Raw genomic sequence first — 24,850 nt, 5'->3', positions numbered from 1 at the left:
TGCATGTTGATGACGCATTCTTGCTGCTTTGGCAACGACATGCGGACGACCGCGCTCTTAACGCACTGTAGCGTCCTTGCTAACGAGCTAGAAGCTAAAGCAAAGATTCTTGCTTCTAAACATGCTTCACAACACACCATAGGAAGATACATTAAGCCGTCCATGCTAAGCTAGAGCTCTTGAATGTAAACAAAGGTGGGTAGATCGATACAAATATTGACAGTAATAATACTAAGTATAATATCTGTATATGGTCGATACAACTGGGTTTATATCGATACATTTATCATCCCAAAAACCTTATTTTGCTTTTTCCTTGCGTCCCAATATTTAAGACCCAAGAGTAAGAAATCATTTGAATATTTTCTGACAATGTTACGCCGCAATCCTGTGTTTTTGTCTCATTATAATTGTGATCAAAAGTTGATTCATTCAATGATTTTGAAAATTTTGAGTATCAGCATTGGTATGGCAAGTAGTGCCCCTGTAACTACTTGGTATTGGATCAATACCAAATTTGTAGTATCGTTCAAAACTAATGTAAAGTATCCAAACAACAGAAGATTACATGGACATTTTAACAGAAATGTAGCTAGAACCATGTTACAACAAAAAGTAACCAGATATTACCAGTAAATTAACAAGTAGATTCATAATAGTTTTAAGAAAATCATACAACTGGAAATGACGCAGTATGTTTGTCAGCAGGTAGTGAATGCTCTATACTATTTTTTGAGCAAATTAAAGTGGATGGTGCACAATAACTAAACAAAAGCAAAACAAATACATTTGGCTCCAATTTAAATAATTTGGGCTTTGCCCTCAAAGCCTTAGTAACAAAAAATGAGAAAAAACAATTTTGTGATAATAAAGAATATTGATCTAATTACTGTAATATCGACCATATACTGATATTATAATTGGTATTGTTACTATCGATATTGGTATCAATCCACTCCACTTTGTTTACATTCCAGAGCTCAAGTTGAGCAGTTAACAACTTCTTTGGTCATCTTACTGTGTGTAGTATATGTAGCATGTTGAGCTCGTCATCTTCCTGTAGTCTTGCTGTGATGTAACCTGTAAGAAACTTTTATTTTCTGCCATTGAGGTGACTATTAGAAATACTACTGTTTTGATTATGTTGTTCGTTTATAGATTATGGTGGATGGACAATAACCGCGACACATTCGTTCCTGCTTGCTCTTACATTCTAGCCTATGTTTGCGATACCAATCCCTCCTGGAATTCACACACACACCTCCTACATGTGTGTAACAAGGGAATACAGAAATGTTACTGTATCTCCCTGAGTGTGCATCCCTTTAGAATAAATCTTTCACATGAGTACAATCTTTAGCTTGTGAACACCAGGACACAGCTGAGGTAAGGTAGTCAGCTGATATTCGATCTGTTAAAAAATACTTATATCGGCTACCGGTCTGATCTGGTGATCGAGATCGGGACATCTCGACTTGATTTCCTTCACACTGATGTTGTCATAGATAAGAGCAAGGTCTAATTTTTAATGTAGATTGAGTACAGAACATTTGCCCTGCTGATAAAACAGTGCAACTGAAGCCAAACTTGGACACTTAAACACTGCTTCATTGGCCCCAAAACATAACCCAATTTTTCCTATATACCGGTAGTAGATTCATCCTTGGAGGTAGAACCCAGCTGGTTTGACCTCCAATTCGGAATCCAAATGACAGGATCTGTTACGTCAGGCCTGACCCACTTTTGTATTTTGTATTATTTCCCTGAGTTTAGGGTTATTTCCTTGTTAGCGCTCTTATTTCAGTTCTACTTCATGTCTGCCTCCCTCACCAATTTTAGCATGGGAATTTAAAAATGTTTATTATTGTACAGGTACTGTTTCAAGTAACCTTTTAACATTCTTTAACGTTTACCAGTGTAAAAAAAGTTAACTGCTATAAGTAGAGCTGGCTTCAACTGTAAATTTTCATAGTCGAATCTGATCTTTAGATTTTGCCCATAGTCGACGATCAGTTGAATCTAGGGGCTTTTTTTTCTAGTTTTTTTTAGTTTTTTTTTTTTTAGAAAAACAGATGACGATTATTGACTGGTCTCTCGGGTTCATAATGTTACATGGATGTGCTCTAGCACTTACTCTGTGATCTTTTAAAGTGAATAAACCTACAGCTTATAAAAATAATACAGTCTTTCATTAAAGTGAACAAAGATCTCATTTGCTACTTTTTCCCCTCAAAAAAGGCTAAACCACAGTTTGTGAGGTTTTTGGTTTTTGACGCAGCACCAAGAGGATATCAATCTTGACCAAATAGAGGGCCAAAACACAGCCAGCTGTTCTAAACTCGTCACACCAGGAGGCAGCGACCGCTCTGAGAGAGGCTGAAAGTGACAGCGGAAACTGTTAGCAGGTGTGAGTGATCTCTCGCTAAAAAATATTTAAAATATCTGCTCGTGTTGGACAGGAAGTCATCCAGAGTTATTAATGTTCTGTTTTTACTTCTTTCAGTCAATTAACAGAGGTTTTTTTGCTTTAACCAATTTGTATTAAGCAACCAGTGTAGTATGTTTTTACTACGTTCCAGTGTAATTCATGATATATTAGCATAAAGAAGTTAAAGAAATGCCAAACATATATCTTTTAGGTGCTCCGGTCCAACCTCCTAAGTTTTTGTGCAGTTTTCCCCTAAAATGGTGGTCGAACTTTACTTCAGATTCCACCGTATTTCTATTGGTTATTATCTATTCTGTTGTTAATAACGGCAGATGTTTTTTCAGTAACAAGTAATTTAATGAATTACTGTTCCCATCATTGCAACGCTGTTGTGGTTACTGAGAATATGAAATGGCTCATCACTACAGTTTGGTTGAATGAAGCACAAAGTGTCAGTTTTCGGCCACAGATCAGCTGAATGCAGAGAGAAGGGGCGGGGATGATGATTGACTGGGTAGATGGATCATGCACTTGAGGCAGTATAGCTCGGTTGGTAGAGCAGCCGTGCCAGCAACTTGAGGGTTGCAGGTTCGATCCCCGCATCCGCCATCCTAGTTACTGCCGTTGTGTCCTTGGGCAAGACACTTTACCCACCTGCTCCCAGTGCCACCCACACTGGTTTAAATGTAACTTAGATATTGGGTTTCACTATGTAAAGCGCTTTGAGTCACTAGAGAAAAGCGCTATATAAATATAATTCACTTCACTTCACTTCACTGTTCATGCTCTTTCACTGCACGCTCTGACTGACACAACAAGAACACTATTGATAATTGTGACGAGCTGGAGCCAGGGAAATTCAAAGGTAGCGTACTCAAACTGCAAGTACCGGCATTACTTTTCGCTCATTGAAACCCCGCCTTCCGCCCGAATGCAGCTGAGATAGGCTCCAGCACCCCCCACGACCCCAAAAGGGACAAGCGGTAGAAGATGGATGGATGGATGGAAATTAAAGGCAAGAATGTTTATGTATAACATGCACGCCCTGGAAAAAAACGTTTATCCACGTTTGCCTCAAGCAACTCGAATCGCACTTCACGTCAACACATGCCAACATGACACTTGTTCCTGCTGCTAACCAAACCCCGAAGTAAATGCAGCCAATCGTTTTAATCTGATTCATCACATTTTGGAATTTGGATTAATCATGATTAATCACAGGTAATTACTCTCTTGCATAATTAAAATTATTTTAAGAAAAGACCCCGATATTGGTACACTCATGCAATTTATTGTCAGAATGTTTAATGCAGGAACGTTTTAAAACGTTTTACTTGGGTGCATGTCATTTATTTGCCCAAAACTTCCTAACAGTTCTATCTAAAGTTTTTTCAGGCTGTATTTACACAAATGTTCCTTTGTGTCTTTTTGCCCAAGTTTACATTTTTGGTACCGTATTGGGTTTTGTACTTTTAATATTTAATGTTGTTACTTTACGGAATATTATATTTTTATACATTATTTATATGCATATCATATGGCACACTGCAATCTATTTTAGAGTTCAGATAAATGCCAAATGTTCTAAAATACTGCACATAGTGTTTTTATTCTTCGATCCTTTAATATAAACATCTACGACGTAAAGATGTTATTGAACGTAACCCTGTAAAAAAAATTGAATAAAAAAAATTAATGTCACAGTTACTTTACTGGGTAACTAATTGCCCAGCAAGTAAAGTGGAAATTACTCTTTGGGAAAAGTAATTTGTAACTGTAACTAATTACTTTTTTAAGGTAAGATGACCAACACTAGCTCTTATGAGTTACAACTTCTGAATATTTGTTGTGTTCATTATGTAATTTGTGTCTTTGCTGTGTGGCTACTAGGCCGAAAGAAAGGCAGTTCCACTTTTTGCATTCCGGCATGTACTTTTCACAAGCATCCTGTCTCTCCAGATGTTTTATGCCTTGACCTTTTATTGTAAAACGTGTCTGAATACTCAAGGACATTTCTAGGTCAGCTTTTTGTTTTAGTATTGTGTCCCAGTGTATTGTCCTCCCTCTTTTACAACACACGCGGGCTAATGAAATGGTACATTACATACACGTTCACTTTGTATTTTTCTAATCAGCATTTCCACTCTTGAGTTTTGTTTATAGTATTAAAGGCACTCAAGCCCAGAATTGGTTACTGTCTCATATTCTATCCCATGTCTCCCCAGGCCAACTTGTGTTTTGTGGACATCGACAACCATTTTATAGAACTTCCAGAGGAGTTGCCGCAGTTTCCCAACAAATTAGAGTTCATACAAGAGATCTCAGAGGTGCTAATGTCCTTTGGTGTCACACCGGAAGGCAACCTCGACTCTGACTTCCAAGTTGAGCACAGAGGCCTGCGATCAGTTGACGTGGTCTCCGACAAACGCAACGGCAACTTGGCCTCGCCTCTAAACTCCTACCTGCTGAGGGAGAATAAAACAATCGCAAGGCTACAGGCTTTGGTCAAGAGGACAGGCGTCAGTCTGGAAAAGGTAAGATTTGATTGTCAGGCTGATGTTTTTTTAAAGGGGAAGTGCACTTTTTTGGAATCAGTAGGAAAGACAAGACAACATATTTTTTTTATACATTCTAACTCTTAAATAAAAGTCCGCTTACAAAGGACCCAATTGGAGGTCCTCTATTCCGCCCATAAAACCCCAAAAATAACCATCCAGAAACCGCCAACAATACTCCATTTAAACTTTGGGACTTGAATATTAACCAAGTATTTGTGATATTGTTATTATAAGTTGTAACGCAGACGAACTATTTATAGCGGCGCCAGGATCAAGAGCTTGTGTTGCTATGTTGATATCATTGGCTGGTGAGCTGCTTCCTTGCCTTGGTGCTTGTGAAAGTTTATTTGAGATCATAAATCATGCCTCTCACCTTGATAGTTGAAGGATGAGAACACAATCCCAGAAGTTGGTACACTTTGACAGCCAATTTAGACATGGCAATGGCGAGAAGACACAAAAAGCCTGGTTCCACCCCCTCTTTTCTTTGTGAGGATTGACATCCTATTGACAGCAGACTTTGCACAGTAAGTGATTTTTTAATGTTTATTGGCTCTCCTGAAGTCTGCAGTGAGTAGAAATCAGGGATGTTGTTAAAAAAAAAAAGTGAACGTTGTGATGCGTTTTTGAAATTAATGTGCCACGTATGCTTATAATGAGCAAAATAGTTAAATATATTTTGTATATTATAAACGTGCCTGTTCCTACATTACATACATACTTACATCATGTATATAAAACCCTAATCGAGGTGTTTGGATGTTTTTTTAAGGGCTTTATAGGCAGAATAGAGCGACTCCCATAGGCTCCATTGTAAGCAGACTTTTGATCGCATTTATTTACTATTTAGAATGCATAAAAAAACATGTGTTCTTGTCTTCCATAAGGACTGTGAATGAAAGGGAAAATGTGCAGTTCCCCTTTAATTTTGTTTTGTTTTTAGAATCACAAATCGCCCTCAAAAGCTTACCTAATTGTGTTGCAAAAATAATAATGTTGTGCATCTCTTAATTACATTTAGGATAACAATTACCGTCATATTAAAACAGAAATTGTTTAAATGTCTTGATTGAAAAAATATATGATATTTTTAAACAGCAGACACCAAGGGTTAACACAAGAGGGAGCCATTTCATCACCCCTACAAGACACACAATTGTAGTTCAGCTAAGATGCATTAAGACTGAGCTTTACATTGACACTGCAACTAAAATATTTGTTGTATTACTGTCATACTTTAGGAGTAAAGTGATGAATAGAAAGTCCAGATAAAGGAAACAATGAATATGAATCGTCATATACTACATGTACAAATGAATGGTCCTGGAAGCTAATGTATTGTTAGCACACAGCGGAATTTGATAACAATTGTACTACACTTCAAAAATGTTGATCAAACCATCAGATTCAGAACCATGGCAGTAATGACGTAGTATAGAATAGTATAATAGCATTGATGTTAAGTTGAAGACTAGAGGATGTTTCTGCCTATTAATCGGACGTTTCAATTACCAAATGGGCACATTGCCTTTGATTAGTTTTCAATTATGAGGTCAGCCCTCACGTTTGTTAGCATTCCTAGTGTTTCACTTAGGCAGCAAAGCATGGCTCTGTTATTTGAACTCCTTTTTTCTGGCATCTGTACAGAGGAGCTTCTGACACCTATTGATAAGTGCTACAGTTATAATTGATCAATGCAGCTGTGTTTTTGCTTCCACATGTGTCTGTGCTCATCAGTTGGAGGTGAGAGAGGATGACGGTGGTAAAAAGGAGTCACGCTTCCATTGTGATGAAGAGGAGCTGAAGATGCACCAGTTCAACATCCATGTGCGCGAGGTGTTTGCCAACCGCTTCACTCAGATGTTTGCCGACTACGAGGTGTTTGTGATCCAACCGAGTCAAGACAAGGAGTCCTGGTTCACCAATCGAGACCAGATGCAGAACTTTGATAAGGTTCGAAGTTTCGGATCATTATTACTAGTGTTGTATAGTTGCAGGCATAACCCTTCATAATGAATTGTCTTTGTGTGCGTGTGTGTAGGCCTCTTTCTTATCCGACCAGCCTGAGCCCTACCTGCCTTTTCTGTCTCGCTTCCTGGAGACACAGATGTTTGCCTCCTTCATCGACAGTAAGATCCTCTGCCATGAGGATGAGGAGAAGGAGCACACGCTGAGAGTGTTTGACAGTCGAGTCGATAAAGTTCGGATGCTGAATGTCCGCACACCCACTCTGCGCACTTCTATGTACCAGAAATGTACAGACATCGAAGAGTCTGGTAAGCAATATGGACGGAAGGAATCTAGATAACAAAATGGCCAATGAACAAAACCAATACATTAGACAGGACATTCTCTTGTAATTATTTGGATTCATTTTGAAGGTCTTTGTGAGACAGACCGGTTGTATATTCAGTACACCTGCACAATCAAATCAGTTCCAGTGCAAGAGCTGTTTTAAGACATTCTAATAACTTATATTATGGTATACATATATAACTGTGTGAAAAGGGCAAAATATTAGACACATCTTTTATGATAATTCACTGCAGAAACACAATATTACATTGGATTAATGCCTCTCAAAACTAAGCATTATTATTTGTAAAGGCTAACTTGATCATCTCTTGTATTGTGTCTACTAATTTGTGCGGGTGTGTTTTTAGAACTAATTGGCCATAACAGAGTCAATGTAGGAACTAGGGTTATCCCTATACCAATATTTTGGTACTGGCGGTACCAAAATGTATTTTGATAGTTTTCGATACTTTTCAAAATGAAAGGAACCACAAAAGATAAAAATGTTAACAAAAAATCTTACGATACAATAAACATACAGTTCTTATTGCACTCAAAGACCAATTTTGAAAGATTAGAATTAAAATTAAAAGGCATTAAACACATTAGGCTTTTCTTGTTGCACTCAAAGAACAATTAGCAATTTAAATATTATATATAGCCTGCGGCTATATATAATATATGAAGGGCAGCACGGTGGAACAGGGGTTAGCCTCACAGTACGAAGGTCCTGAGTAGTGCTGAGTTCAATCCCGGGCTCAGGATCTTTCTGTGTGGAGTTTGCATGTTCTCCCCGTGACTGCGTGGGTTCCCTCCGGGTACTCCGGCTTCCTCCCACCTCCAAAGACATGTTGATTGGCAACACTAAATTGGCCGTAATGTGTGATTGTGAGTGTGAATGTTGTCTGTCTATTTGTGTTGGCCCTGCGATGAAGTGGCGACTTGTCCAGGGTGTACACCGCCTTCCGCCTGAATGCAGCTGAGATAGGCTCCAGCACCCACCGCGACCCCAAAAGGGACAAGCGGTAGAAATGGATGGATGGATATATAGCCTGCCATAATCTAGGATTAGGTTAGAATATAATGGAAAGCTTTTCTGACATATTACACGCTTTATGATTTATTGTTGCCACTCTTGGTATGTGCTTTAAGACAAATACAATCATTAGTAAATACTAAAAACAATACAGTGGCTACAACTACACAGATAAGACATGTAGCAGGTAAAACACACATTAAGGATAAAACATAAATTGTAGCAATTTGTTACAAAATTTAGTGATTTCACTTGCATTAGTTTGCGCTACGTGTGCGGTTTTGACTCTGCTAATATTTGGTATCAAGCCAAGCAGCTCTGTGTGTTTCTACGTATCTGCATGTGCACAGCAGGGTAGCTGGTTAAATATATTACCTTTAAACTTCTTGTACAGGTCTGGATGCTTATTTAAATACTTACCTAAGTTTGAAGTGCAGGTGGTAATACTGCTTTGCCACCAATGGTGAGCAGTGTTTTAAAGCACTGCTTGTAACGTGGCACTTAAAGCGTCACCTTTATTGATAGTTTTGAAGCCCAAATACCTCCATATTGCGCTTCACGCACAATTTTTATTAACCAGTAGAATTGCTTTTATTTGCCATTTTCCTTTCCTCACTGTTTCTGCTTGTGCGCTCTGTGAGTGTGTGCATGCTGACACACTCAACATGCTCTTCAGTTCTGTACGTTACCGCCGCACAGCAGCATATGGATGGAAAAATAAGTACCGGTATTTTTCAAAAGCAGTATTGTACCGTTTTCAATTCATTAGTACTGCGGTACTTTATTAGTACCGGCAAACCGAACAACACTAATGGGAACACAATGTTTCTGTTCACAGAGAAGGCCATTGAGGCGAGAGTGATGAAGATCGACCACACAGCTCTGCTTCCGCACCTCCTGGACATGAAGATCGGCCAGGGACGTTATGAGCAAGGCTTCTTCCCACGACTACAAACTGATGTGCTCTCGTCTGGGCCCACTAGCAACAAGTGACTATTTTGCATGGCCTGCATATTCTACGGATCGGTCCTTGTTTCTCAGTTGACTGTATGTAATGCTTTTCTATGTTCCAGATGGACCAAGAGGAGCGCCCCTGCCCAGTGGAGGAGGCGTGATCGTCAGAAGCAGCATGCAGAGCATCTTTATTTAGATAATGACCAGAGGGAGGTTAGCATACTAGTAATGCGCATTTTACACCTTTAGCTTTGTTCTTGCTGTTCATTCTGCTTGACCTTTTTTCACTCAATTTATTTTACCTTTCCCCACATTTTTGTCCCACTTTTCACCATCTCTATGGTCACTGTGTCTTATCTTGTTTTTGTTTTGTTTGCACTCATGCTCGCACACTCTCAGCATGTAGAGTGTTTGTTTCCGGAGCTGCAGCTCCTGCTGTTTCTTGACTACTACTGGCACTTGCAGTCCTTCAAGCCCTGTCTAAAGTCGGTGACTGTGGATGTGGTATGTGCTGGTGCTCTGTGAGGCCTTCATGCTCAGACCACATGAGCTGCCCATGTGGTCTTCCCCTCTTCCAGCTTCCTCCACCATAAGACCAGCTTTGACTGATATTTTGTTATACAAGGCTGGTTCATTTAAAATAAACAGTCTACCCCGCCTTCCGCCCGAACGCGGCTGAGATAGGCTCCAGCACCCCCCGCGACCATTAAAGGGACAATCGGTAGTAAATGGATGGACGGATGGACATGCACGTCAAATGATGGAAACATTGTTGATTGAAAGTGACAATCATTTATTTGAATGTCATTTACACTAAAAAAAAATACAGATCGCGTTATTCCCAATATTGCATTTTATTTACATTTTAATTTTTTACCCTTATTTTTTCAAAAAAGTTATGTGCATAACTCGGCTGCCTAAACCTCCTTGGTGGATAGTGCCGCCATGTGACATAACATGAATGGTGGATTGTGCGCCTGTGTCCCAGAATGGGGCAGGCACTATCCATTTACTGGGTCGATATTTTATTATTTTAACATATTTATTTTTCATTTCTTCTTTCTGGAGACTTTCATACAAATTTACTATGTAAGTTTGTAAGTGTTCGATAATTTGGTGAAAAACAACGCGATACACTCTGGTAGTAAAAAAACGGGCAAAACTTGGGTGTCCATGGCACGATCGCTTAATATAGAACGTCACGTTATATGGGACTGCACTATATCGAACTTTGAGTGTATGTAACTTGGAAATGGCAAGTTGTCCTGTTTTAGCTAATTAATTGGCACCAGATAATCTTTGTATACAAAGCAATCTTGTCACGGTTGCATTTTACGCTTTATGAAATTAATACAATATAAAATGTGAGTAGTCGGATCTCCCTGGCCACCTCTCAGTGTATACCTGCAAAATCTAAGATCCAATGCAAGAGCTTTATAAAAAAAAAATCATCTACGTTCACAAATGGGTCTGTTCTCCCATGTGCTGATGTGAAAAAAAGGTGTGCTACTGCACACATTCTGGCGGCCCAGCATTCTCTCCCTTGACTTAAGTCTTTCTGTGCACACAATTTGGGTGATCAACCCTTACATGTAGGCTTTCTCTGTCAAATGCCTCCCGCATATTCTCCCATCAATTTAAGTAATTTTGTTCTTACGCGCTTCTAAGTCTGGAATAAGTCCAGCGCCCCGAGAAGGTGAAACATTATCCATCTATCCATTTTCTACTGCTTGTCCCTTTCGGGTTCGTTATATTGCACCTAAAATTTGAATGCAGTGTACACCCCACATAATAACATGATAAAATAAACTTCCAAAAATGAATCAAATCTATTCTGATTGCTTCAATTGAGACACCTGCAAACATCCATGGAGATGAGGATAAAATAACCATAATGCCACTCTAAATTAATGATCAAAAATCAAAATGCACATTGTTTTCTTGGGAGCGTGACCACTGCGGAAGGCAACCGTGTGCATATGGGACTGTGTTTGAACATCCTGGTACTAACAGATTTTCAATGCATCTGGACAATAATCTTTGAACTATGTGACTATTAAATAGAAAATACATGAATAATGTAAAGTGGAACCTCGATTTACGAAGGTAATTATTTCTTGACGATGGTTCGTTAACCAAAACGTTCGAATACTGAAGCAGAGTTCCCCATAACAATCAATGTAAACATGAATAACTGGTTCTAGCCTTGACAAACCCAAAGCTATACAGCGAGACTGTGAGAGTTGGACACATTTAAAGTGTTTCTGATCACACAAAGTGATCTCTAAAACAGGGTGATACAGCCCTGACTGGCGCAAGGTATGACAATTGTCAAAAGTGCCGCTTTCTGTCGAAGCTCTTCGAAATGGCCGTGCCCGTGTGTACGCGATGTAAACAGAATGTGACGTAGTGGACCTCGCCTCTTCAAAATGGCTGTGCCCGCATGTAGTGATGTCATCAAAATGACATCCATCAATGGCTTCAAGCGCCATGCAAAATGAATGAATGAATGAATGAATCGTTTGTACGCCAAGACATGGTTCACATACATAGGCATATTTAACACGATGTAAACGTCCGTAAACCGAAAAGGTCGCAAAAAGAGGTGTTTGTAAATTGAGGTACCAATGTAATATTCATCAATTTATTCTAATTAGTTTTTACCAGTTAATATCAAACTGCCATGCTCTCCTGCGCAAGCACATACACTTGCACACAGCTCTGAAGCATCAAGGCTTCACAAACATTTGTACTAAACAGAACTATTAACATCATTAATAACTTCAGAGTAGTTATAATAAGTGGACCAAAGTTTAATCTATGCATTATTATGCAGCCAGGTAGAAGACGTTGTAGCTTGCATACACACACTGCATCACCATGGCAACACACGTTCATGTGACAGCACGGCCTGGATTAATACGGCCTTTTTAAATTTAAAGCGATATTTTTTTCCATGGATTTCAATAACATTCACAAGTGTTGGTATAACTCCATGTTCCATGATTTTCACACAACCTAGAAATACAGTGCCACGGCAAATTCTGTCTCGTTAGTAATGAGTCTGCCTTAATTCACGACTTTAGCATATTTGCCTAACTTACACGGTTCGCATGTCCGCATGCTGGATGGGAAAATATAAATAAGAGGAACGTGTGAAACTTCAAGCACGTAAAAAACAGGTAAACAGGGCAAAAAGGCCCAAAGTTAGTAATGCTTAGTTCTAATCTGACCTCATCATTTAAGCCTGATTGTTCTGTTAGACAGGTCATATGGCTCATATATGAATTAATGAATTTCTTTCAGGGGATTAATAAAGTGTTTCTGATTCTGTATTACAATAATGGACAAACATTTACCAAAATTTTGCTTCAATAATATAGAATACTATAAAACACAATAATTGAAATGAAAAAATCATAATGTTGTGGCCAGTGAGTGTATTTTATATTATAAATGGTCCTTTGTTTATTCAATTAAGTTAACTTTTACTTTAGGGAAATATGATGTCAAAGTAGTGTTTCTAATACTTCCACCTTGCCTAAGTGTTAAGACAGCTCTGGGGTGTGTGTTTCAAAGGATAACTTTAAGGTTTCTTTGGCACTGTTTGAAAGAGTTGTTTTAAATGAAGTCTCTGTTTAAACAGAAATACATCCAAGAGGCGCGGAACTTGGGCACAACCATCAGACAGCCTAAACTGTCCAACCTCTCCCCGTCTGTCATTGCGCAAACAAACTGGAAGTTTGTTGAAGGGTTGCTTAAAGAGTGCAAGAACAAGGTTCGTGCAGGATTTCATTATTTGTTTTTTCTGATTGCTAGCTAATGCAAATGTCAACATGCCTCTTTCCCTACAGACCAAACGCATGCTAGTCGAGAAGATGGGTCGCGAGGCAGTGGAGTTGGGTCATGTGGAGGTTAGCATCACTGGTGTGGAGGAGAACACTTTGATTGCCAGTCTGTGTGACTTGTTGGAGAGAATCTGGAGCCATGGGCTGCAAGTTAAACAGGTCAGACAAACAACAGCAACAACACTGCATATATTTCACCTAACTCCTCACCAACTGATTGTGTCCATGCAGGTGTTAAACAACACTATATTATTCTCACAGTATTCAGAGCCATGTTTTGTTTCTGTTTTCAGGGTAAATCTGCCCTGTGGTCCCACTTGCTTCATTACCAGGAAAGCAAAGAGAAAAAGAGTGCAACCCCAGCTGGTTTAGGACCTCCAGGTATAGGAAATGCTGACATTTGTATCAAACTGGAGCCAAAACCTGGATTTGTGTTTTATTTCTATATTAGGTTTTATCCATGATCCTGAAAGACGGAAATCTGATGGTGGGTCTACGATGCCACCTCTTAAAGTGTCACTGATCCAAGACATGAGGTGAGGAAGACTGACTTGTATTTCAGCAAATTAATAAGATAGCAATTTGTATGTCAATAAAACTTAAAAAAAAATATTTTAACTCCCTGGTGATATTTTAATTGTAATGATCTTCAAAGCGAAACACGACATTCTACTGAGGTAGAATTTACCTGTTACCGGTAGGGCATTCCAGAGTAGTGGAGCCCGAATAGAAAACGCTCTATAGTCCACAGACCTTTTTGGGCTCTTGGAATAACTAATAAGCCAGAGTTCTTTGAACGCAGATTTCTGTCCGGGGCATATGGTACAATACAATCAGCAAGATAGGCTGGAGCTAGTCCGTTTACCGGTAGTATTTTATAGGTAAGTAGTAAAACCTTAAAGTCGCGTCATAAGTGCACAGGAAGCCAGTGCAGGTGAGCCAGTATAGGCGTTATATGATCAAGCTTTCTTGTTCTTGTTAAAAGTCTAGACATAGGGAGACCCGAAAATAATACGTTACAGTAATAGAGACGAGATGTAACGAACCCATGAATAATAATCTTAGCGTCGGTGGTGGACAAAATGGGACGGATTTTAGCGATATTACGGAGATGAAAGAAGGTTGTTTTAGTAACACTCTTAATGTGTGACTCAAACGAGAGTGTTTGGTCAAAGATAATTCTTTACCGAGGAGCTTTGTGTAATTGTTTTGTTGTCAATTGTTAAAGTGGTATTATTAAATAGGTGTCGGTATCTAGCAGGACCGATAATCAGCATTTCCGTTTTCTTAGCGTTAAGATGCAAAATGTTGCTGGACATCCATCCATCCATCCATTTTCTACCGCTTATTCCCTTTTTGGGGTCGCGGGGGGCGCTGGAGCCTATCTCAGCTACAATCGGGCGGAAGGCGGGGTACACCCTGGACAAGTCGCCACCTCATCGCAATGTTGCTGGACATCCATTGTTTAATTTCATTAAGACACGCCTCCAGATGACTACAATCTGGCATGTAGCAGTGAACGCTAACACCGTATTTGCAGCAGCATATAGATGCTGAAGAGTGCAGGGCCAAGAACCAAACCCCTCCAGCCCTTTTAAGGGGACGGGCAATATGTGCACTTGTATAGTTAGGAGGAGATGCTTCGTTAAGAGGAAAAAAGAGATCAATGACTTTGAGATCGTTGTCTCTAATGGCCTCATTAACTAATAGCACTTTAGGAGACTGATCTGATGTTTAAAAAGCCCATATTATAGGTGGTGGGCGGTTTTGAGGCATTTTTGTTAATGGTATTCGTAGTACTGATATCAATAACGTTCCGTCTATTTCGCCCTAGTGCGCCTTAAATATATTTGATCATATCTAGGAATTGATATGTTGGGGATCTTGAGATTATTTGCTTGGTACTGCGATAGATTTATCCATTCATCCATCAATCCATTTCCACCGCTTGTCCCTTTCGGGGTTACGGGGGGTGCTGGAGCCTATCTCAGCTGCATTTGGGCGGAAGGCGGCGTACACCCTGGACAAGTTGACACCTCATAATGCTTCATAATTTGCTACCTCAGTATAATGCATGTCTACCTCTGGCACAGTCACTACAGAAAAAACATTATGTGAGTTATATATTATTCTACAAGAAATGCTCTGTGTGCAGGAATTTTCTAGCCTGGCGCTGGTTAGTTGTAGCTTAAATGACTCATCCCCCGGGCTGACAGGCACAGTAATTGCCTGTGTTTCAACCAGTAATCTGTGTCTAGTAAGAGTGATGGCACCTTCCCGGTTAGGGTGAAGGCCGTCTCTCCTCAGCAAGCCTGGTTTGCCCCAGTAAGAGGGCCAATTGTCAATAAACTTGTTAAGTGAGAATAATCTGTTATATCTCTCATCATGGCTTCTCGCAAGAAAGGGGCCCGAGACAAGTACGGGATGTCGAGACATCTTTCTAGCGAGATCACAAATCATAGCTATGTTCCTTTTTGTAATCTCTGACAGTCTCATCCTAGTGTCATTGGAGCCGACGTGTACAACTATGTTTGCGTAGCTAGTGGTGCAGTTAGCCTGTCGTACGTGTTTACTAGGCCTGTTGCTAGTCGGGCCCCAGGACTACACTTAATTACGACTGGTTTACGAAGCTGTATGTTCCAGGTGATGGAGTCTCCTATGACTAAAGTGTGGTTGGTGTCTGGTAGACTGGGGTGTAGGGCTAACCAAGTTACGAAATTACTCTTCTCTAACTGGCAGACTGGGCCCTCTAGTAAAGCCAACCTATCCGTAAGAAAGGTGCACAAAGAACAGGAAGCCATACCCACCGTGTTTCTTTCACCGAGTCAAGTTCTTGCTGTCTTCAGAGCAGGGTAGCTTTAGATCGGGACTAGCTTAGCTTTGCTAGCTTAGCAACCAGCAACCTGAAAGTGAGGCGGTGAAACAGACAGTGGCTGCTTTATAAGTTTGATAAGACTAGTAAATGTGTTGGGGAAAGAATAAAGAAAGCTGTAAAACCATTACCGGTATAAGGACACAGAAAGTTAGCACTTAGCTTTTTGAGCGTCAAAAATCAGCGGCGGCAGTAAGAGCGAGCAGACTAGCTAGCTTCTATGTCAGCATGAAACGCGTTTGAGTTTGTAATGCACAACAAATTGCGATAAGACACCAATCTGTACTGACTGAAAAACATGAACATTTATATTACAGTATTTGTAAAATATTAGCCCACATTTCATGTTTTGTTTGTACACAGCTAGCCAGACAGCGTATGTACTGTAGTTGTAATAACACGCATGACGTGCTGCATGTATCATTATCAATATAAAGTGTGACTCACTCGATGGACAATTGTCTCTTTGGTCCAGCTGGCCAGGGATGTTTTTTCGTTTAATTATGGGTAAGCATTCCATTTATTTCAAAATAGCTTGTCTAATAATAGTCGTCTTCGTTGTCTGTTACCAAGTCTGCCATGATTAGAACACACGCATGTTTGATTCTGGAAGGGGTTATTGCCAGAAGTCAGACATGCGCTGCTATGGAAACTGAAATAAATGCGCCGAAGTAGTAGTACCGGCAGTGATTAAAATGACCAAAATACGGTAAATATTGTACATATTACATATTGATACGAACGTGTCTGTTACTACATTATATATGTACTTGCAGTGTGTATGTAAAACGTTGATGGAGGGTTTTGAAGGGCTTTGAAAGCTACAATGGTGACTCCCATAAGCTCCATCTTCCAAGCGTTTTTATCATCTTTAAAATCCCCCACCAAGAAAAGACGTGTGTTCATGTCTCTCATGATGATTGTGAACAATGGGCAAAATTCCAAAAAGAGTGCAGTTCCCCTTTAACAGCCTGGGTTCAAGTCAATTATATGACATTTTAGCTAGTATTGGTGTTATTGAACACTGACAAAGTGAGCAGTTAAATAAAGGACTTTATAAACAAGTTGTGACAACACTGTTCCTGCTGCATGTTTCCTCCTGTCATTAACTCTCAGTCACAGCAGCTGAGTGAAAGTTACTATGTTGGAAAAATGAGAGCAACGTCACGTATTTTTTCTCCTCCACGGCATACTTTTAGTGTGGGACAAATGCATCTCTCTCCAATATTGTCCACACCTGTCGCCATGTATTAACAGCAGTGCGCTCTGAAACGCACGCCAAGACCCTAAGCTACGAAAGTGAGGCGAGAGAAATAAAGTCAAACGAAGCGATTGGCTCTGGAGCAAGGTCTGTGTAGTTGCTTTCCACCTTGTTTTCTCAAGCCAAACGGGGCTATTCACAAACGCTGCTGCGACTCTGTTTCCAGGAAATGGGCAATGTTGCCTAAAATGCAATAACAATTGACGGTTTTTCGATAATTAACATTTTTAAATGGTGTTACTAACCGTCTGGAATTTTACCGCGGTTTTATCATTATATCATTTACCGTTACATCCCTAGCTGTCACCAAGAGTAGTGTTTGTTTATGTTGCAGGAACGTACGTGTGTGTGTTCGTGCGTGCTTGCAAGTGCGTGCTTGCAAGTGCGTCTGTATGTGTGTAGTGCACATTACTTCTAGCCTAATAATCACGGGCGCCCTCCGGGTCAAGTCAGTGTCTCACACAAAGCACTGTGCTTCGAGTAAGGCGACCCCCAAAACTAAATGTTGACGCCAAGACTGTTAGCATACTCTTCACTCATAATGGGGAAAAAAAGATGTCCTGCATCCCTTAATTAATTAGTAATCTATCCCTTTGTCATGATATGAAGTAGATGTTTTCCTTCAAAATAATAACAATGTTTCAGTAAAGGTGATAATAGTGCATTGTCATAACTAGGGGAGAAGTCCCAGTAATATTTGACTCTGTTGCCACGGAGATACCGCGTGCAGAGGAAAGTGGGTTAGTCAGATGTCAATGTTTGAGACAGGAGAGGTGGATTAAGGGGCGTAGAGGAGAAGGTGTAGGAGGAGACACGAGCGTCTCTCATAGAGCAAGCAAGCTTATGACACAGATGGAGCGGAAAGGAATGTGTCTGGACGTTAGAGACTTGATAGTGCCTTGCAGCAAAACAGGAACACACGCACATACACACAGGAAGTCACAGACAGACATCTTTCCAGCCATAACTACTTGGGATGCCTAAAATATCTATTAAAGGTATGTTACAGTATTTTATTGCCACATCTTGACTTAGTGTGTATAAATCCCCAAACGGTCTTGAAATAATGGCTTCATGATGATCCTGGGTTTTTGTACAAATACCTCACCTCCTGACCTTTGACGTTGTGGTTTTATTTCCAGACACATTCAAAACATAAGTGAGATCAAGACCGACGTGGGCAAGGCCAGAGCTTGGGTTCGCCTCTCCATGGAAAAGAAGTTACTCTCCAGGCACCTGAAGCAACTGTTGTCTGACCTTGAGCTTACAAAGTGAGCAAAACAATGCACCAGCAGGTCTCCAATTTTAGGGTGTACTCTTATTAGGCCATACAAGTGAGGGCACAAGCAGAATTTCTCAAATGTGTTATTAATTCATGATTGTGGAGGAATTTCTAACTCAAAAGAATTCGGATCCACTTATTTGTAATGAATGAGCACTAGTGCAAAGTATCGCACAGCAGTCTATTGTTGCATAAATAATTTACATTCACAAGCACTTCATAATTTATATGGTGGCTAGTGAACTAGGTCAGGAAGGTTTCTGTCTGCCTTTCTGACCTTGCAATGACATGTATCTACTTTCAATAGTAAGACACTTATTTATCCATTTTCTCAAAATAAACAGCAATATGTCTACTTTTTTTATATTTGAATTTAATCTTGAAACATGTAGATTTTTTAATTATTCTGTTTTCAACCCACTTTAGGAAACTGTACAAGCGATATGCATTCCTGCGTTGTGATGATGAGAAAGAGCAATTTCTCTACCATCTCCTGTCCTTCAATGCTGTGGACTACTTCTGTTTCACCAATGTCTTCACAACCATCAGTGAGTTCTGCTACTGCACATCTGGTTTTGGTGTTGATTCTGCTTGGACTGACCAATACGTGTTTCGTGTTTCTCCCAGTGATCCCATATCATGTGGTAGTGGTTCCCAGTAGGAAGCTGGGTGGCTCCATGTTTACAGCCAATCCCTGGGTGTGTGTGTCAGGGGAACTGGCAGAGACGGGCGTTCTGCAGGTGCCGAGGAACACTCAAGAGATCACTTTTGAGGTGAGCTACCTGTCTTTGTGTATTTGGGGTCTGCATATAAATTTGAAATCAAACCATGGAGGCATGGCGGAGATATTTATAAAACAATGTTGCCTTCCTTTAGGAATGTCGCGGTATAAAAATGTCTTATCATGGTTGTGACCAAAATGATCACGGTTATCATTATAATCGCTGTATTTTTAAATGTGCTCAAAGTGTTCTAAAATTACTTATACTGAAATCTTTTAATCAAGTTTTATTTAAAAAAAACCCACAAACAACACATTCAAAATTATTACCTTTGTGAGGAAACATTGTAGATAAAAACAGTTTCTTGGACCTCAAGTAGAAATTGAATATGCCTATTAAAGCAACACAATCATCATAGACAAGTAAAATGGCAGAAAAATAAATAAATAAAATAAATCTGAAAATTGTGCAAGTTGGCGCCTGCTGGCCATAAGACATAACTGCACTTTTTGTCCATATAGATAAAAATAGTGTTCATAGTTTTGTCGGCCAACAAAAATAAACAGGAGTGATACCTCACACATCGAATACACAATCTTCACAGCCTGCATTCAATTCGATGACAAAACGTTATAGCAAGTATTTATTTGAACACTGATACAGTATGCGGTTAAATAAAGGACAAGTGATTCTCCCAGTAAACAAATTAAAGACTTTATAAACAAGGTAAGGCAACGTTTTCCAACAAGTCGCCTGCTGCATGTTTCCTCACATCATTAACTCTCAGTCACATCTGATGGACGCTGAATTGAGAAAATAAAAGCAACATCAAATAGTTTTTGCTGTATACTTTTAGTGTGAGACAAATGCGTCTGTCTCCAATATTGTCCACACCTGTCGCCATCTAAAAACAGCAGTGCGCTCTTAAATGCGTGCCGAGACTCCACGGAAATAAAGCGAGGGAAAATGAAGTTGAACACACTGATAATGTATACAGAGTTCGGTCTTTGTCCCATCAGACCAGACCATGGTCTGAGAGTATTTCAGCTGCATTTTGGCAAACTTTTTACTTAAGAAAAGGCTTCCGTATGGCCACTATACCAGTCAGGCCAGATTGGTGGATTGCTGCAGTGATGGTTGTCCTTCTGGAAGGTTCTCCTCTCTCAAGAGAGGAATGCTGGACCTCTGACAGAGTGACCATCGGGTTCTTAGTCACTTCCCTAAGACTAAGATGAATGCAGAAATGTACAGAGACATTCTGGATGAAAACTGCCCAAAGATAGGTGTGCCATGCTTCTGGCATCGTATTAAAAAAGACTTGAGGCTGTAATTGTTGCCAAAGGTGCATCAACAAAGTATTGCGCAAAGGCTGTGAATAGTTATGTACATGTGATTTTTTTTTTTTTTTTTTTTTTTTTTTTTAGGAATTTGCAAAATTAAAAAAAATTACTTTTCACATGGTCATTATAGGGTATTTTATGTCGAATTTTAAGGACAAAAATGAATGTATTCAATTTTGGAATAAAGCTGTAACATAACAAAATGTGGTATAAGTGAAGCGCTGTAAATACTTTCCGGATGCACTGTATACAGTCAATGTTGATCATCTTGGCTGTTGCCTCCATGTTGATGGCGTGAAGTATTTGTCTAAATTGAAGTTGGAAGATTTTGATTTTTTTTAATAATGTCTTTGAATAAAGTTTTGAAATCAAATGCTCTATATGCCATGGTTCACAGAATGAATTGTATATGCTCCTTCTTTTCCAGTGCCAGAACCTGGGTAAGCTGACCACAGTGCAGCTCGGCCACGATAACACAGGTCTCTACGCTAAATGGTTGGTGGAGTGTGTCATGGTCCGCAACGAGATCACAGGGCACACATACAAGCAAGTGCACTTGTTCTGAGAAAAAAATCACATTTCTTTGACCTAAATTAGAAAACTAACATAAATGTTTTTGACGGATAGGTTTCCATGTGGCCGGTGGCTGGGGAAGGGTGTGGATGACGGCAGCCTGGAGAGGATCCTGGTAGGAGAACTGATGACACCCAGCACGGAGAACGATGAAAGGATGTGTCGCACACCGCCGATGCAGCAGTCGCCAGGGATGATGAGGAGATTTGTTACCATCTCACCAAACAGCAAGCCAAGTAAGCAACAGAAATGCACACGGCTAAATGGACAGAAGCAAAACATCCATCAAACTGCCGACAATTTAATTTGTTTATCATTTGAATAAAAAAGACTGGAAAACAAAGAATAGTTGGTCTTTGTTTAATCCAATTTATTTAGTTTTGGATTTTTTTTCGACTTGTGCACCATTTTTTTTCTTTTTTTTTCAGTCGAATTTCAAGTTGTTCAATCTGTTAAATGTTTTTGCTGTAATGAGGAAACCAAAAGATTAAATGCCTTTTTTGTGATTTTGACAGCCAGTCATCAATCCTGTGCACTTTTCCCTCATGCAGAGTTAAACACCGGTCAGATCCAGGAGGGAGTGGGCGAGGCCATCAATGGAATCGTGAAGCACTTCCACAAACCGGAAAAGGAGGTGAGAGACGGTCGTCTAGACAGGCCCTGTAATGTCATTCTATTATTCATTATAAAGCTTTGAGACGTCGACAACATTCCCTACCCTGAGCCGTTAAGTGATCTTATTCAGATTGTTGACAAAAATTAAGAAGTTTAAATATTGGCTTTTTTATACCCACGTATGATTTGACTGACGCAGAATGATACTAAATAATATGCTTTGTGTATTAGAATAATTGTTATTCAATACTAAATGTAATCATTATTATTATCATTACAACTACCATACTGTGAACACGATGTGTCTTTTGTATTTTTGCATAGTAGTGTCAATTTACAGTGAATCTGGAGAGTATTTAGCACTTCACTTTTTCCACATATTATTTTACAGCCTTCCAAAAAGGAATAAATTCATTTTTGTCTGCAGAATTCTACGGACAATACTTCATACTGAAAATGTTAAAGGTTTCTTCATTTAGCAAGTGTATCAAAACTAAAAAAATACATGTACATGATAACTATTCACAGCCTTTGCTCAATACTTCTGCGTGGACTGACCAACACGTGGCGCAAATGTTAGACCGGCTGTGCCTGCAACTTGAGGGTTTCAGTTTCGGTTCCAGCTTTTTCTGATTGGTCGTGGTTAGCGCCTTACATGGAAGCTTCCGCCATCAGTGTGGGAAAGTGTGTGTGAATGGGTGAATGTGAAGTACAATGTAATGTGCTCTGGGTTTTTTTTTGGTATTATTTTTTTTACCACTCAGGCAAATCATATAGTTGATGTAGATGCCCATATCTGCTGTAAATAATTGCTTTACAAAAGAGAAGTGTGGGATACTTCTCTTGTTGCCTTTTTTGTATTTGACTTTATTAAATTGATATATTTATTGTTTGGCGCAGCCGGACCGGAGCAGGAGGGGATAAAAAGAAGACAGAGGGGGAAATTGCGGGGACAAGACAGAGAAAACAACAACAAAAATAAAAGTAACAACTACATCAGCAAATACAATATGTACAAATATGATATGCCATTTTATAGCAAAGAAGCAGTTAGTGAAGTATATAGTAATACCACAGAAATGACAATGAACATTATTGCACTACAAATGGAGCAATAAATGTACCGATAGAAATAACACTATTGCTAATGAAAAATATTAATAGTTACCTCTATCAACATTACAATTGTTTTAAATGCAACAATACATAAATGTAACGAATGGGAGATGGAACATTCAGCAACTTCCCCGGCGGAGCCTCCCCCTGAGTGAAGGAAAAAAAAAAAAAAAAAAAAAAACAAGAAAGAAAGGAGGAGCTCACAGACACGCCGACACTCAAGGCTACTACACCATCAGCATGCCACACGACACACTCGACCCAGCAGGCCCTCACCGAGTCGGGCATCCGAACGCAGCAGCCTGGGATGCCGAACCCTTTGAGGCAAGCATGCTTCGATGGCTACACCAGACCCCAATGTCCAAAAAGTAAATAAATAAATAAATAATAAAACATTTTTAAAAAGCCTCTGAATCGAGCATTTAAATGATAATTATGATAACTGCTGTAAAACTCTCAACAGTTAGTTTTACCGTTTTAAATTAATATTATCGAAACTGCACTATGATAAACTCACAGACTGAGCTTGCTACTTAAATCTAACTTGAAAACAAGAGACATTAACGTATTTCACCAATATTTCAAACAATAAAAGCTCAGCCATTAAAATGGATGAATACTAAAACTAAAAGACTCAGTGAAATACACAACATGCAAAATAGTAGGTTTTTTAACAGTGTCTTTATTTGTTTTAGTTATTTGAAACAAAAGGTACCTGGTCAAAGATTTCAGTGTGTATAAATACTGTTTGAGCATATTCAACATTACTGCAATAATAACGATAACTTTGATCATTTTAGTTGCAATTACTGTGAGGTCACATTTTTGTATCGTTACATCCCCAATAAATAGTGTTAAAACACCTACATTATAGCAGTAGGTAAGTATGTGCAAACATTTGAGTGGTACTGTAAATTTAACCACAACTTTTGTGTCTTTTGCTATCAATGTTGTTGTAAACTTTACATTAACAGTACACCCATCATTACACAACCACAATGGATTTGAAATATATCAATAAACAAATCAATTTGTGATAAACTGTTGAGTTATAGCTTTGGTTTAAGAGGCTTGAGAAATATATGACATTTACCATTTAAGAGTTACAGCTACAAGTACATTATGTAAACAATATCCATTTCATTTTCAGTAATTCAACCGACATATTTGTAAATAGATGTATCTTGTTTAATACATATAATGTAATTATGTCCACAGGCTTGAATCTACAGCAAATTATTTTCATCAAAGTGTTGAAATAGTGCTTATGTATTCCAATGTGTTTGGGCACACTCAATCCAATATTGTACTTGTAGCTTTTCTGAATGGTTCATTTTTGTTACAGCTTTTAAATTAAAATTTAAGGTCTGCACTTCAATTACATGTTGACTAATTTATTATTATTGTTGATTTATTTATAATCCATTGAGGTGGTGTACACTGTAAAGGCAAAATCATTTTAAAAAACTGTCACTGTCCCAATTCTAGCTGTGTTTACAAACAATAACATTGACAGCAAAGGATGTTCAGTATTATTTAAAATGTTAATTTTGAAGTACCAGTAAAATGTTGGGAGCCATTACTTGTTTTTTTTGTTGGTTCAAAACTTTTTATTTGGAGCCCACTGCAAAATGTACCTTTAAGTTGTTATTTGGGATAATGATAGAAGTTTTATTACATTTTTTTTTTTTTTAGAATGTTTTGTTACAATCTGATCTGTTGTTTCTCTTCACAGAGAGGCAGTTTGACTCTTCTGCTCTGTGGGGAGTTTGGTCTCGTCTGGGCTCTGGAGCAGGTGTTCCAGCACGGTTTCAAATCACCTCGACTTTTTAAAAATGTCTTCATCTGGGATTTCTTGGGTAAGAGCCACCATGCCTTTAAAAAAAACACATTTGAGTTATTTATTTTAAATCATCAAAGCATTAACTTTCTTTTAATGATATGCAACAG

The 24,850-nt window shown here is 39.1% G+C and overlaps 1 protein-coding gene across 4 annotated transcripts in view; it reads left to right on the top strand.

The window, feature by feature from the left end:
• Positions 1–24,850, top strand: part of dennd5a (DENN/MADD domain containing 5A) — a 64,676-nt gene that overhangs the window by 38,210 nt on the left and 1,616 nt on the right. For 3 of the 4 annotated variants that reach the window (XM_061963978.1, XM_061963977.1, XM_061963976.1), the window contains 16 exons: positions 4,654–4,962; positions 6,724–6,939; positions 7,028–7,262; positions 9,156–9,306; positions 9,391–9,484; positions 12,918–13,049; positions 13,126–13,278; positions 13,413–13,500; positions 13,571–13,655; positions 18,395–18,523; positions 18,961–19,082; positions 19,162–19,307; positions 21,024–21,142; positions 21,224–21,405; positions 21,721–21,803; positions 24,636–24,759. In XM_061963978.1, coding sequence (XP_061819962.1) covers positions 4,654–4,962; positions 6,724–6,939; positions 7,028–7,262; positions 9,156–9,306; positions 9,391–9,484; positions 12,918–13,049; positions 13,126–13,278; positions 13,413–13,500; positions 13,571–13,655; positions 18,395–18,523; positions 18,961–19,082; positions 19,162–19,307; positions 21,024–21,142; positions 21,224–21,405; positions 21,721–21,803; positions 24,636–24,759 — 2,368 coding nt within the window. Of the gene's footprint in view, positions 1–4,653; positions 4,963–6,723; positions 6,940–7,027; positions 7,263–9,155; positions 9,307–9,390; positions 9,485–9,670; positions 9,776–12,917; positions 13,050–13,125; positions 13,279–13,412; positions 13,501–13,570; positions 13,656–18,394; positions 18,524–18,960; positions 19,083–19,161; positions 19,308–21,023; positions 21,143–21,223; positions 21,406–21,720; positions 21,804–24,635; positions 24,760–24,850 lie in introns of all 4 variants that reach the window. The other variant, XM_061963979.1, reaches the window with a different exon arrangement.

This window comes from Nerophis lumbriciformis, linkage group LG06 (genome assembly GCF_033978685.3).
Source record: "Nerophis lumbriciformis linkage group LG06, RoL_Nlum_v2.1, whole genome shotgun sequence".
Classification (NCBI taxonomy): domain Eukaryota; kingdom Metazoa; phylum Chordata; class Actinopteri; order Syngnathiformes; family Syngnathidae; genus Nerophis; species Nerophis lumbriciformis.
Note: the sequence above shows the minus strand (reverse complement) of the source record. Positions and strands in the feature narration are given on the sequence as shown.